This window comes from Poecilia mexicana, unplaced genomic scaffold (assembly GCF_051168715.1).
Source record: "Poecilia mexicana isolate PSO_F unplaced genomic scaffold, ASM5116871v1 scaffold_11, whole genome shotgun sequence".
In the NCBI taxonomy this organism is placed as follows: domain Eukaryota; kingdom Metazoa; phylum Chordata; class Actinopteri; order Cyprinodontiformes; family Poeciliidae; genus Poecilia; species Poecilia mexicana.
Window position 1 is genome coordinate 17391420 of NW_028263380.1, and position 15905 is coordinate 17407324.

Sequence of the window (15905 nt, forward strand, 5' to 3'; positions counted from 1 at the left end):
CTATAAAAGTGTTGCAAACCTGAGTGTAGAATAAAAATGGTTAGATTTAATAGAGCTAATGTCTTGTTAATAATAACAGCTTGATCAAATTCATATGTTTAAAACCAAAGCTAAACAGAGGAGAAGCACCGAGCCTGGGGTACTTTCTATGCTAAAGAGTAATCAGAGTAACTGGCAGCAACAGCTTCTTTAGAAAAGATGCAGCTAAACATCAACAGTATGGAGAGTTGATGACAGCAATAGCTCAATCATTGGCTTCATCCAAAGTGAAATAAAGAACTTTGTTCACGAAAGTAACAGGAGAAAAAAGCTTCAGGTGTTGGCTTTATTGTTTCAGTTGTTGTTTTGTTTTATGTCTGTTTTATTTGGCTTGGTGTACAGCATTCTGGCCAGCAGTGTTGTTTCACATCAATCAGTCAATCAATCATTTTTATTCAGACACAAATCTGGTTGAGAGTAAACAAAAACAGACAGAACAACAAGAAGACAATACAAACAAAATATAAACTTAAGGCGCCACAAAGTAGAGAAAAACCTCACTGTTCTTCACAAATAAGTGCTTGAATAAATCAAACTATGCTAATGATTACTATTTTGTTAATAAACATTTAAATATGGAAATCCTGAGTGTGACATCACTGAACATGGTCACTGGGGACAGCAACGACAGAAAGCCTCAAATCCCATTACTAATTGTTTAGCGATGCAGCGCAGACGTTTTTCATTCTTGTTTGTGAAACGAATCACCAAAAAAAAAATAAAATAAAATAAAATAAAATAATAATCTCCTTTTCATTTTAAATTCAATCACTGGTTGTAATCCTTACCTCTGTTCAGACTGGGAAGACCTTACAGATAGAGCTTTTACAAATCATTTAGGTGGATAAACTGAATTTGAGCAAAAATATATATGCTTTAACTTGAAGGAAAATTATTATTTTACAGACAGTCCATGCACACACCGTGCATGAGATGAGGGGGCGTGGCGGACGAGCGGACGGACATGTGCGCGCCTCTCTGCCATCAGAGGGCGGGTTTGTGTCGTTGTGTGCGCAGCGTGCGGCTGCTGCTGCGGCTTCTAGTGAGAGAAGTGGCAGGTACCCCCCCAAAATACCTCCCAGCAAAGATCCAGCGGCTCGGATGTGACTTTAACAGCTGACCAACCTGCAATAAACTCCGATATATGTGAATTTGGCGGCTTGTTTCGCCCCTTCACCAGCTGTTTTAAATGAACGCTGAGCTCGGAAACAATAGGACGGACTTAAAAGTACACAGAATTGGCTCAAGTAAAGATGCCTGAGCGGGTTCCGTCGTCGCGATGGGGCTTGAATTGAGGAACACGCATCCCGAAAGAAGAAGTCGCTGAAGTTGAAGACGCGCTCCTTTTGACCGCTGGGATGTTGTGAACGACGCGTCGTTTGGGACAGAAGGAGCCAAGAAAAAAAAAAAAAAAACAACAAAAAAAAAACAAGGAAAGAGGGGGAACCATTCAGGGTTGGAGCAGCACCCGGAGGGATTATGGCTCTCGTAACGTTTTCTCTCAGCCTCGTCACCCTGGTGCTTACAAACTTGCACCTTTCGAGAGCCAGCAGCCGTCATGCGGTGTATTGGAACAGCTCGAACCTGCAGTAAGTAGCTCTCTCTGCAGCTCTTTGTTGGTGCGCACCTCTGCTGCGAACTGTGTGCAAGATTGTGGCTGATGCGTTTTGTGACAATACAATAAAGAAAAACACAAAATCTATTAGTAACGAGATGAAAAAAAAGAAACTGCAAAAACAATTTTAATGCCACATCTCTGATAAAAAAAACAAAAAGACAGCACCTGACGTGGATGCACAATTGTTGCTAAGTCAACCAAGTCTTAATAGATTTCCTAACAATATAGAAATCAGTATTAATGAGCAGGCGGTGCTCCAGATACCGTCTCCTTGGCTTAAATCAGGACACATCTGGAAGAAAATTAATAGTTAATCTTCTCTGTTTCAATCTTTTAATGAAAAGTCTTACTGTTATCAATTACAACACATTTGAGCTCTGGTAGACATGTAGTTTCCTAACATACAGGTTCACCACACTTCATGCAGTTCAAAATGGAAAATAAATAGATTTAATATACAGAGCGATCTAGTCAAAGTCTTTATTTCTGTTCATTTTGTGGACTAAGTAATTAGAACCAAGACTGTAAATTTCTCAGGAAAATACAAAGTAGAAAATTAATAACAGTGATATTTGTAGCTGTTTACACAATGACTGGGAAAAGACATTGTTGATTTGATTGACACCATCAACAGGAGCATCACTGAGTAGGATTTAAAACTGGACATGACGCCACACGTTGCAGAACAAACCAAGTCCAAATAGATCTGCAAACAACAATAGGTGATGCATTTCCTTATATTTCGTCTTTGACAGACAAAGCAGACAAATATCAGGACACACTTCTGGAACATTGTGAACAGCTTTACTAGAAACTATGGGGCCTGAAATGGTTCCTTCAGGTATTTGTAGGTTACTTTTGTAAGCAAACAAACCAATTGGTTTGGGAAAGGATTTGAGAAGGAAAATGAGTTAGCTCCAAATGCCTTGATGCTTTATTAGGTCATAATGTAATGCCTGGTGTGTCTACATGGTGACACTATTGATAAAGTTCGATGAGGTATCATGACTTTCATTGCTGGAGTGGCCGTCCCTTCGAAAGCCTTCTGACTCCTCCAACATGACATGCATGTTCCTGTAGTTGGACGTGTTGTTAACCACTGAAGGCTGCTCAAACTTGCAGGAACGAATCCCTGCCACGCTTTCAGCATGCAGACATAATTCCTGCCCATTGTTGGACTCCAGTAGAAGTCTGGTGTCTTTCCTCAGGTAAGCCCCTGCAGACGATCCGGGCTGCTTACACCTGTACGAAAGCCGTCGTCCTCTGGGTCAGGGATCGATGTGGATTTCTGTTTCTTTGTCTTCTCATTAGTCAACCGTGAATCCATCTTTTTTTTTTACCCCCCAATATACACACACACACACACACACACACCTACACACACACACACACACACACACACACACACTCTCCTCCATCCGTGCTCCACGTCTGTCCATTTGTATTCCCCTCAGATGCTGGCCTCTCCTACATCTCCTCTCTCCATCTCCTGCTTGGTTATTTTCTTCCCTCTCTTATTTTTCCGAGGTGTCTCACCAGTTTTTCTGTCCTCTTCAATTACCTTTCTTCGGTGTCTCATTATTGTCGCCCCTCAGCATCTGCTCCTGGTCCCCCGTTCATCTCCTGACAGGACGCACGGTCAATGATTGGAATTAGAAACGGTGGAAAACTTGAGACTGTGACTCAAAATTCGAGACGAGTAGAGACAGAAATGGCCATAAAACTTAATCGAAACAGTCAACGGCGGATGCTGCAGGCCTTTCAGGAGCTAATTTATGCTAAAGTATGAATTTAAGATTTATGACTGCAGTAAATCCCCTCTGTATGACAGGAATGGTAATAAACCCTGACAAAGTTGCATGTAAATGCTGTAAAAGCGCGCAGCTTTTGAGTGCTGTAATCAATATCAGTGCTCCTTATCAACGTCGGCGAAGGCTTTTGGCAAATTCTCTGTCTGAAATGATTTTCCCAACATGAGGCTTGCTCATTTATCAGCTTTCAATTGACGTCTATGCGTTAGGGTGACAAATATGTGCGTATATTATTATGCTCAATATTGCATGTGTGAAAGAGAGAGACAAGGAGCGGAAGGAGAACGGAGGGAGACAAAATGCAGGTGTTTCGTCTGCACGCCTGCATGTGCACAAGCTCCTCTTTTCCTCCCACTGAGATACAAATCTCTAAAATAATGCAAAACCTGACCCAGTTTGCAGGTAGCGGAGAAATCCGCCGAGGCTACGGCAAGAATACCGATGGCCGTCAGGCTTCAAAAAGGCCTTAAAGCTTTCTCCACAGCTCCATTTGAGGCCTCACTCGCTCAGGAAAGGGGGCTCCCTTCGTCATCCAGACCTCGTTACGGAGACAAGCCCAGGAGAGGGAGAGCGAGAAATGAAAGTGGTGATATGCAGCCAGAAAGCAGAAGCCTTTAAGGCCAAACTTTGGTTGAAGCTGTAATGTTTTACCCGTGAGCGCATCGTTCAGCGCAGCTGCGAGAAATGGGATCGCTCTAACAGCAAGCTGTTTGCTCAGAAGCCGTGAAAATGTCATTTTCTGATATTTTAGTTATAGGATGTCTTTTTTCTTTTTTTTCTGTGGCTTTTGAAGGTAAACGTTTGCTGTCAACCTTGTGATAGCCTTACAGCACTCAGAAACTGCACTGTCACAGCGTTTACGTGCAACTTTGTCGAAGTTTATTACCATTCCTGTCATACAGACGGGATTTACTGAAGTCATACATTTTAAATACATATTTTAGCATAAATTAGCTCATGGAAGTCCTGCAGCATCCACTGTTGTCTGTTTCAGTTAAGTTTTATAGCCATTTCTGTCACCGTTCGTCTGGAATTTTGAGTTTCCACCGTTTCTAATTCCAGTCTTTGACCAGGCGTCCTGTCATTCTGCAAAAACACAAAATATTACCAAGAATTTTTGTCTCGTTTCTAGTGCAAATATCTTTGAACTCTTGAAACGGGACAACACTTGCTTGCTAGTAACTTTTTACCAAGATATGCGAGCCTGGTTTAGGTAAATAACTCTGATAAATAAAAAGTACTAGTTCCACTGGTAGATTATTTCACTTAAAAGTCTGCCAATGAACTAGTACTTTTTATTAATATTTGAGAAATACTGACTTAAAAAACAGATTTCCCGCTAAAAAGTTAATTGTAAGTTAGTTTTGTCTTATTTCAAATGTATTAAGATATTTGGACTAGAAACTGGGTCAAAATACTCAGTAAGATTTTGTGTTTTTGCTGACAGTATTGAAACACTGAAAGGTTTTTGAAAAGTTTCCAGTCTCACAGCATTGTGTCGGCAGCATCATGCTGTGGGGATGCTTTTCTCCAACAGGCACGGGGAATCAGGCCAGATTTGGTGGGAAAATGGGTGGCGCTAAATCCAGAACAAACCTGGAAGAAAACTTGAGGGTGTAAACAACTTGAGATTGGGGTGAAAGTTCATCTTCCAGCAGCTATTTCCTTCCAGAATCTTTGGCAAGACATGAAAAAGAAGTTTGTTATCCAATCTGACGGAGCTTTTAGCAAAAATGTCTGACTCCAGGTGTGAAAAGCTTACAGAGATAACTGCAACATAATGTGGTTCTACCAAGCATCGACACGTAGGAACTGAATCTAAATGCCCAACACACACAAAATATTATGCACTACTTTTATCTTTCAAAAAAAAACAAAAAACAAAATACAATGTTTTCTTGTTATAGCGTGACAAAATGTGCAAAAAGTTCAAAAGATACAAATGTTTTTCAAAGGCACACCACACGCCTAATATGTTCTGCTAGCGCCAAATTTGAGCAAATTTCTTCCTGGGGGGGAAGCCTTCCCTTTCGCCATCGATAACCAGCACGCTGTGTGGATTTACACCGCTTTCAGGAAGTAAACAATATCTAACAACTGATTACAGGTTTTTCTGCTGCCTTGGACATTTCCAAACAAGATCTCTCGATTATTGTAACCCAGAGAAATGCCTCGGAGCTCTTTGATCATCGCCCAAGTCTGTCACTACCACGCCGCCTCCCTCCCCCCGCCGCCCCCTCCGAATAGAAAGTGTTGGTCTCAGCTTCTGCTCTCAGCAGTGTGCCCGGCCAACTCGTTACAGATGTCCCTGCTAATGGCTGACTAAGGCAGGAAAAAACACACACACAGGCCATTAAATCATCTCGCTTCTGAGGCAATCTGCCAATTAGAGGGGGAGATGCGGAACATCTTGAGAGAGCGCGGGAGCAGCGGTGCACTGCGGTAGCCTCGCCTACTCGCGAGCAGCGTGTCCCCTGCTCCTTCCACTTCCTCCCATCAGGTGCTTGGCCTCTCTGGATACACGGGGGCACGTCTCTGTAATTGGGCACCCCGTGTCAGCATGATGGAAACAGGAGACCGGCCTTCATTTAATCTACTACTCCTTCCATAAGTCATGCAGTGTCCCTACTAATGTTCAGCCGAACACCGAAGCACAAAGGAAATGTGCCACACATCTCCTTGCTAAATTACTATTCCCTTGCCCACTCAGCAACTGGAAGGCGATCTTTTCAGCTATTTGCGGCTGGTCCTGAGTGATTTACAGCTCTGTGTGTTTCATTCTGCACATTATGACCCTGATTTGGACCTGAAATGGTGTCTGTCAGCCCCAGCTCGCCTGATGAAAACAACCCAAGTCCCGACACACCATACCTAGTGCTGGAAAATAAATTATCACCTTGACAAATGGCTTCCCCTGGAGTGCTTGGAATTTAGGCTTTGTGATCAATGTTTATTGGAGGTGCCGTCTTTCTAAACAGGCTCATTAACTGGCAGGCGGGTATATCTCGGAGGTTTGACCAAGCGGTAGCTGGAGGTGGTTTCCCTTGGGTGAATGGAAAGCTGATGGCTTATGGAGAAAATCTGAGCTGCACTGAAGGAAACTATTATCAAGATACAACAGGAAGTACGCTAAGTGATATTGAAGGGGTTGCAAGATGAAAATTTAAGAGATGGGGAAGTGTTTTACAGCGCATAATGGGAAGGAGTTGGCAAGCTTTCTTTTTTTTTTCTTTAGCAGAACATTGATTGAGTTGGATACAAGTCAGAAAGGCAGAACAAAGAGCATTTGTATTTGTATTTTTTTTTTCCACATGCAGAAGTTGAGTTATTTGGCCGAATGTGCTGGAGCAGCTGTTTTCTGAGGAGATGATACCCGTAGGAGTTGATCCGTGTTAATGTGGACACCGGCTGGGTCAATCATGTGGACCGGCGCTTGGAGACAATAGCTTCAGCCATCCGCTTGCCCCTCCTGCCCCACACGCCTTGGCACAGACGGTACAAGCAGATTTGCAACCTGATTACATGGACGTTTGTCCGTCTGCAGCTCCGTCTCTGGGCTCTCTGCAATTTTGCATACAAATGCATCCTATTTATTGGCATTTGATGTTTTCCTCCGTCATTGCACAATGGCGGCGTCTCAAACAGCCAAACGGAAGTTAGATGTTTCATACAGCTAGCTTCTGTTTTTTAGTTTTAACAGATTTGTCAAATGTTTTTTTTTAGTTCTAACTGTCAAATCTTAATTGTGATTTTATTTCAGTTTTAATGTAAAACAACAACAATGTAACCGAGCACTTAGGCCAAAGAACATTTCTAAAAAAAAAAAAAAGAAAAAGAAATTAGGATATCTCAAATATTTAGTTTTTTCAAAATAACTTGCATAACAATGTCTAAAGCACGACTGCTACTAAAGTACTAGTTGCACTGGTAGCTTATTAACCTACTTCTATGATGTAAATGAAATAATCTGCTAGTGTAGCTAGAGCTTTTTAGTCAATATTAAGAAATCATTTACTTTAAAAGAAGCTTTTCTAAAAAGTTACTTGCAAGTTAGTTTTGTCTTATTTCAAGAAACTAGGTCAGAAATCCTCGGTAAGATTTTGTGTTTCTGCCGTTTTCCAGAAGTCTTGGTCTTTGTAGATGTTCAGTTTGCGCTTTGTGTTATTTATAGAGAACACGAGTTTCTCTTCCACACTTCCCATTAAAGTTGTACTTGCCTGAATGTACAGGAATGAAATTTACATCAACAGCAGCAGCAGTCAGCTGTAGGACCTGTGATGGCCCGAACATTTACAGACGTTTTTCTCGTCTGATTTTAGGGTGAACGTGCTTGGATGAGCAGACCTGGGTATGTTGGCAGATGTTTCAAATGAGTGTAGCATATATTTTATTATAACAGATAAAAACAATACCGATCATGATAAAGCAAATGGATGAAAATAAAACCCATTCCAACACTTCATGACCTAAAAGTCTCTTACCCAAAGTTTGCTAATGTTAGTGTTAACATGCTTAATGTGAAGATGGAAGAAAACTGTTACACCCATTGAACTATGGAAGTGTGACATTTCCCACTAACCCCAACCTCAAAATCCAAAATGGCTGCCACATGTATGAAGTGTAGTCATGGTGGCACTGATGAGCTGTTCATTTATATCTCAGAGTTTGTATCTCAACACAATGTATGATCCATAAAAAGCTTTTTTATTGAGACCCATTAAATAAAGAACAAACAAAATACAATTCCTGATCTATGAGTCTGTCCCATTATTCTTCAGTGTATAGAAATTACAGGAATACATTACATTAGCTTGTTATGCTAATAGTAGCTTGTTTGTTTTTGAGTATAAGCGATTTCTCTTTGTTTTCCAACTTTATAATTGAGCAAAACTACAAGATCCAAACTATTCAGACAAATGGAAAGCAGAGTTTGTGTTTTAAACATTTGTATGCTAACTGCTAACGCTAATGCCAACGCGCAGATTAACTACATCTAACCACATTCAGATTAGCTTTCCAGTCTGCTGCTCTTCATATTTGCTATTAGTGACACAACTTGATAGAGAAACTCAGAGTATTTTTAATGGTTTGCATGGGCCGAAAAGCAGCCGAGTAGATCAATGCATTTCTATGGTATGGGAAGGTGAATTGACCCCGAGCAGAACAAAAACATAACCACGTTGCTTTCTGAGCAACAATCAGTCTGGGCGCGAAAGGTAATCAATTTCTAAATGCATTTTTAATTAGATTTTGCTGTGTCAGTAAATTGCCATGAAGCATTTGGAGCTCGGGTCGGGGAGCTCAGATCAAGTGTTGCCTCGGATCGACATGCTTGTGAATTGATTATGAAGGGCTTGTCAGTCACTCCTGTGGGCTTGGAGCTCCTCGGAGGCCACAAGTGTGTTTATGTCAAACTAGTTCTGGGTATGGCTGCAGCATCTGACGTTTAAAAAAAACAAAAAAAACATTGAGGTAAGCTTAGATGACAAGGAGGCGCCTTTAAGGCAAACGTGACTTCTAAACAATAGTAAAATGGGGCATTCAATCCAGATCATCGTGGATTAAAATTCAGTTTTCATAACCAGGAGGGATTCCCCTCTTTCCTCCTGCTCTAGTCGAGCTCATCATGTATATTTTATGGTGAGCAGAAGCTCAGCTGCAGATCTTTTGCCATAGACGGCATTTTCCCACTTCGCAAACTGAACTTTTTTCTTCAAGTCAAACACATTTATACAAGTCGCTGCGTCTCACTCTCTCCTCCCACTGGGGCCACACATCCAGCTGAGGCGTATTGCTGTTTACATAAATATATGATGTTAAATAGTTTAACCTTAGTTTATGTAAAAAGGGAGTCATGAAAACGGCATTCACCGATTATGCAACCCTGCATGAAGCTAATGTTTGACTTCGTGGGCAGGTCTACCTCTCAGGACAGTGGTCGATTCTTAGGTGAGATCAGTGGATAAGATCAACTTCACATGTAAAAATCAGCCGATCGCCGATAAATCGGCTGGCCTATAAATTGGTGCACCTCTGTTCACAACTCCTCATTCTGTTCGCCAATCGGATGAAATTCAACAGGAAAAAATAAATTCAATGGGAGCAATAATCCCAGAGCAGCTGGACACTGAAGGGAGATGAGAATCGAGCTGAATTGCAAAGGAAGCCAATGACCAACTTGCTGCAGAGACATTTTCACCCATTTTAATGCAGATTTATTTATTTATTTTTGTTCAGGGGCATTAGAGGAATTTTTACAGCTACTGTAAGGTCATCCCAAAGCATCTCAGTGGGATTTAAGATCGATCTTTTTGTTCTTTTTGGTCAGCAGTGCTTCTCACCTTGGACCTCTCATGGCTGCTATTTTTACCCATCCTCCTTATTATCGTTGAATCATGACCACTGACCTTAACGGAAGCAAGGGAGGCTCGTAATGCTTCAGATGTTTCTCCTTCCACTCCTGGGAAGGTTCATGTTTTCTCCGTTTGTGGTTTGCTGGAATCCTGAAGCTTTAGGAAAGGTTTTGCGCCACGTGGCTCAGTGGTAGAGATGCAGATGCAGAGGCTGCTGTCCTCAACGCCTTTGTCTTCGGTTCGATTCCTGGTCCATTTACTGCGTGTCAAAACCTTTAATAAAATGGATTTGCAGAACTTTCCATTCTGAAACTTGTTTTTGAAGTCCTTTAGGGCATTGTGTGTTGCCTTACATCGTTTTGCTTGAACTATTTCGTAGTTCTGCATGTTTGGCAATAATCAGGTATAGCTAAATCCCAAAGGTCACATTTAATTCATTCAACTTTTTCACACAGGGTTAAGTTAGTTTGGAAAGTTTTTTTTCCCTTGGGTAATAAAATCATAATTTGAAATCTGTATTTTGTATCAGTTTATCTTTGTCTATTATTTACTTTTATTTAGGGGTGCAGAAAAAAGGCAACAAATGAAGGAATCTGTAAAATGGAGTAAATATTTTATCAAGTCACTGAATGAAACGGCAAAAAGTAATGCTACTGCCTCTTTTTGTTATTATAAGTGCTACATTGCAGCTGCAAATTTTAGGTTGTGAAATTGAAATCTGCAAATGGTCAAAATGCATAAATACACAGAAAAAAAAATAGACCACTTGGAACGATCAGTTTCTCTGATTTTACTCTTTATAGATTTATGTTTGAGTAAAACGAACTTTGTCCTTTTATTCCATGAACTACTGACAGCATGTCTCCGGAAATCCAAGCAAAAACCTTGTATTTATTTGCAGAAAATGAGAATTGGTCAAAATAATGAAAGAAGATGCAGTGCTTTCAAATAATGCAAAGAAAACAAGAAATATTTAGAAACAAAAATATGCTTTAACTTGGGAAGAGTTCAGAAATTAATATTTGGTGGAAGAACCAGGAGGTTTTCAATGGGTTTAGTGGATTATACAGCTCTCTATATAGTTTACATTTAAGCTGAATGGAACCTAAATAAACCATAGAAGCTTTAGTTATTAATCTGTTAAGATTCAATCTTTTGTTTAATGTTTCTGTCTCTTACTCCTCTCTGGTTCCCGTCCATCTTTGCATTAATATAAGGACCTGACTGGTTCGGTGTCATTATAAACTGACCATAAGCTCTGATGGAAAGCTGCCCAGGTACTCATCCAACAGCTAACCCAGATGAAAGAAAAATGTAGTCTGCCCATCAAAAGACATTAGCATTTCCACTCTCAAAGGTTATGAAAACCGCGGCTAACAGGCGGTGGGAACCCACAGGAGATGGTACTGATCCCAGACAGGTAGAACCAATTTTAGGCTCAATGATTTGAATGCAAATGCTTCCTACAAAAAGAGGGTCCTTCCAACTTCCAAATGGTGGCTCCATAGTACATTATTCTGGGAGCCTGCACCACAGCGGCCCGGCTACCCACTGGGAAATTACATTGCTGCAATGATAAAAATGGCTGCCATGTTGGAAAAAGATCAAAGGTGTTGATAGGGGGACGGTCACTGGCTGGAGTTTGATTATTTGGGAAATGGGTCTTTTTTTATGGTACATTGGCTGGAAAAACGATCTGGCCGGCTCAGCGCCCGGTGAGAATAAATATATCTGTTTTTTTATTAAAGCAGAAGGCCGCCTCTGAGCTGCGGCTGCAGAGGTGGCGTTTCGCACCGACTGCTTCGCTCAGAGTTATCGGCGTCCCCTAGTTTAAAAAAACAACAACAAAAAAGCAGTGGGAGAGGATCGAAGTTAGTGCTCTGTCATATCTTATTCTCTGTTCGGACCCTTCAGGTGTTTAGGCGTGACGGGTCTTCCCTCTAATGCAGCGGCGTGAGGAGCAGTGGGAACTGTCCACACAGCTTAGTGGATTACTCGGCTCCACTTTTTCCTTCTGTGGGAGGGCAGTTTTTGATATGAGCAGTCCTAATAATTAGATATTGTGTTACAATTGAGATTTTTCCTTTTGAAGACGTAATTACGTGAAGACTCTGAGAGCCTCTGGCAGCCGTCGTTCCTGTAATAAGACTATTTGAAGAAAATGGAAATGTCTCTAATTTGACCCTTCAGCAGCAGCAGGAGCTGCCTTTAATGAGTTAATAGCTGATTCTTAATTTTTTCCTTTTATGGAAAAGTTTCAATCCCCTTCAACTGAAACACCAAAGTCTTTAAAGCTTGAAAGTTTGATGCATTTGAAACTTGGAGAACTTTTCCTGCTGGCAGCAACAGAAGTGTATTTTCTTGTGTAAAACATTTGAAGATATTAAAGCTCATCCGTATTATATGATGAGATGAATTGAGCATGCAATTCTCAAACTGTCTTGTGATTATTCCTCTATCATCTGATGTAGATATCAAACTGTTCGGTTACTTTAAAGTTCAGGAGTTACTCCATTTAATTAACCCATCAAAGTTTTTCTAAAGAGTGATTGGTCTCTCTGAGGAGCGAAACTTATTTATAATAAATGCAAAAATTAATTGAACTCTTGTGTTTTTTTTATTATTGCTCAATTAAAGTGCCACAAGATCACAACAAATCTAAGAGGAAACAAACAAAATGTGACTAAAACAAAACAAAAAAAAAACTTTACCAATTCCCTTTCAGATTCAGGTTAAAAAGCTCCAAAAGCTTAATATTACTTCCAGTCAGAGGAAACATAAAAATGTTAATTTAAAGATAATTTGGGCCTCAACTCTAAAGAAAAAAAAGACAAAACGCAACACTCCAATCTTGACAAATTAAAAAAAATGTTTTCCATTCTTGCATACTCAGCATATACAAGAAAACAATCTTAAAGAAAAGTCAAATTAAACATGTTCACTGGGGATGTTAAATGCTGAAAGTTTTGAGTTTGAAATCACTTTTCAGAAAACTGATGGCAGATTTCATATAAACAAACAACAAGCAGAGTGAAAAAAAATCACTTTTTTCAGGAATTGTCACCCTGAGGTGAGGGGAAAAATAGTTTTGTTTCGTCTGGAATAAAGTCTGAAGTGACCTGGACAGAGAGAGTGTCTCTAGGTTAAAGGTCGGATCCAGCCGTGTGAGGTAAATGCTGGCCCAAGTTGGGGTTGTGACACAATATTAAAAATGAAATTAGAATTAATATTTGACGCATTGTATCAGACATCTGACTGCTTTTTCTAATTTCCTTTTCCATTAAACCGGAGAGACGAGAAGGGCTTAAAATCGTGTGGATGGAAGATTGTGTGAGAAAGTAATCTCATCTTGTCTCATGTCAGACAGTCCTGTCAACTTATTAAAGTCGGTTTCCAGCTCCAGTCTGTCATTGACTCGGCTCGGTTCGATTTCCGCACGAGTCGACTTCCCTTTTTTTTTTTTTTCTATCCAATTACCGAGGCAGATTTCTGCCAGAATTAAAATTCTTTTTTAGTTTCAGATGTTGGGTTAAACTATCAGTTTTAAAGAAAACCAGAGCTTTTTTTTAAATTTCATGTCAAACTGTTGGACAAACCACCCAACTTGGCAAAGTGGACACAGTGAAATGTCCCAGTCCAATATCTTTACTGGGATGTTTCCCAGTAAGACCAGTGGCGCTCATTTGCCTCCAAATCTCAATAACTATTTTTGTCTCCCAAAAGTTTGGAGTAGCATGAGACTAAAATCCATAAACTTTGACTGTAACAAATAAGTAATTAAGTTAATCTAAAGATTAGTCCTCATCTTTGCATATTTAATTACTTTTCCTAAAAATCTTTTCCACAAATACGAGTTCCTCTCTGAGTTTCCTCAGACAGTTCATTCATCAGCCCAACGAACTGGCAACGTCGCACAACAGTGTGTGATCACAAATCATAAGCTAATCAAACAAAAATGTGTCAATGAATTCGCCTTCTGGTGGATTTTAATGTGGAACGTAACTCCAATCTATTCATGGAAACATTTTAAAGAAAATGCAGCTGGAAAACAGAAACGCCTTGATGCCGGGTAGCGTTTCAATCCAGGAGTTGCATTTATTTCCTTGCAGCTGATTGTAGAGTGGAAATAAGCACTTTTTGTAGCTTATTATCTTTATCGTTTTTTTGTTTTGTTTTTACTTTTCATTGTCTAAGTAAATATGCAGTTCTGGAAAAAATGAAGAGCCCACTGCACTGAACCCCATTGAAAACCTCCTGGTTGTTCCACCAAATGCTGATCAAATATTGGTTTCTGAACTGAGTTAAAACATTAGTATCGTTGTTTCTAAATGAATACCAATTTGTTTTCTTTGCAGTATTTGAGGTCTGAAACCACTGCATCTTTTAGTTATTTTAACCATTTCTCATTTTCTGCAAATAAATACATTTTTGCTTAGAATATCAGAGACATGTAGTTCGTAGAATAAAAGAACAATGTTCATTTTACTCAAACATACACAAATTAAAGGTGAAATCAGAGAAACCGATCATTTTAAGTGGTCTCTTAATTTTTTCGGTTTAAAGAATAACAAAAATATATAGTCAAACCAGTCATGCAGACAGAATTAATTTCTGCCACAAACATTCCAGTTCAATCTTTGTTATAATTCACTGCAGTAAAAGTCAGTTTATGCTGGAAACGCTTACAAAGTTTTATGTTTTAGTTATTTTTGCAAAGGAAAACTGTGCACCGGTCGCTCATACTAAACAAGCATATGGTGACTGTGCAAAAGAACGACTCCCCTTGAACTTGGGAACTGGATCATCTCTACACAGAGAGCAGCAGCAGCAACAGTCCACTCCCTCCTCAAGCACAAAACTGGAAATCTGTAACGGCACAAATACTATTTCATAGCTTTGTGTTTATCGGCATCCTAACAGAATCAGCTGGGTGAGGGAAAGTTGCAGCAATGTTTTTGCAAAGTCATGCTTGCATGCAACCCCCCCCTCCCCACATCTCTACACTTACATAATCCACTGTATAATCTGCAGTCAGCAGATCAGAAGTAACACTGTGATATCACACTCCTTCCTTTTCATCCTCTGCCCCACATCTTCCACCTCATCATTTAAGCAAGTCTCGTGTTGGTCCGCATCAAAAATCTGTCCGGGAATTCGCTCACCGCCTTGATGTGTAAATTCAGTTATGGTTAATACATGAGCTACGGCGCATGCATAATCATGTCTCTATGCTCACACATGGATTCCCCCCCCCCCCATTCTCTTCCCAGTGTTATCAGTCATTGATTTATACGGGCGATGCGTGACGGCATCCTCCGTCAGCGGAGGTGTAGGAGGAGAATCTCCTTCCTTTCCTCCCCCTGTGGGTGGTGGTTCAGTAGGAATGGCTCTACAGTGCAGTCTTTTTTTATATGTGGGGCTTGTAGAGGGATGATTTTGAACGGTATTAACATAGAGATAGAAAGCAGCACATTTCCACAGCCTGCATCAATGTGCTTCTTTTTTTTTTTTAATGTGCCGAGTTATTTCAGACACGTCCTTATGTTTGCAGGCGAGGTAAAACCCACTTTCTGACTCTAAGTGGTGCAAAAGCGAGATTTGTGTGTGCGGCACATGTCAGAAAATTGATTATCTGCATCATTTAAAAGGACGCCTTCAATGCAGCACCAGCCTGCATCTAGACTCGTGCGTAAAAAGTGGGAAAAGCAAATAGAAGAGCCCGGCTCCTCGCCATGCTGTGTGTGGGTGTATAGAATATCAATGTCCTGCTGTGCTTTCACTCCCGAGTTTGCCCGGCTGCTGTTAGTTGGCATTTCAGGTATTTTCACATCTTATTGTCAGACTCGTTCAGAGCGCTTGTGCGTGGACGCTTGTTTGATTGATTGTCCGTGAAAGCGGAGTAACGATTCTATCTGCGCATCTTGGAACTTTCTGTCTCTTTCGGTCAGAGCTTGCACGGCTTCTGCAGCAGCAGCAGCAGCTCTCCGTGACTTCCTGCCGCGTTGTTTGAAGTGTTTTTCGCTCAGCCTTCTGTTCCCGCTCCGTTCTCACCTTGCTTGGAGTCAATGGGAAGTCCCAGAAGAC

At 40.6% G+C, this 15905-nt stretch overlaps 1 protein-coding gene across 1 annotated transcript in view; it reads left to right on the forward strand.

Moving 5' to 3' along the window:
* Positions 1-362: 362 nt before the first annotated feature.
* efna3a (ephrin-A3a) overlaps positions 363-15905 on the forward strand; it is a 91061-nt gene continuing 75518 nt past the window's right edge. Inside the window, exon 1 of the mRNA XM_014987744.2 lies at positions 363-1628. Coding sequence (XP_014843230.1) covers positions 1519-1628 — 110 coding nt within the window. The 5' untranslated portion in view covers positions 363-1518. The remainder of the gene's footprint in view (positions 1629-15905) is intronic.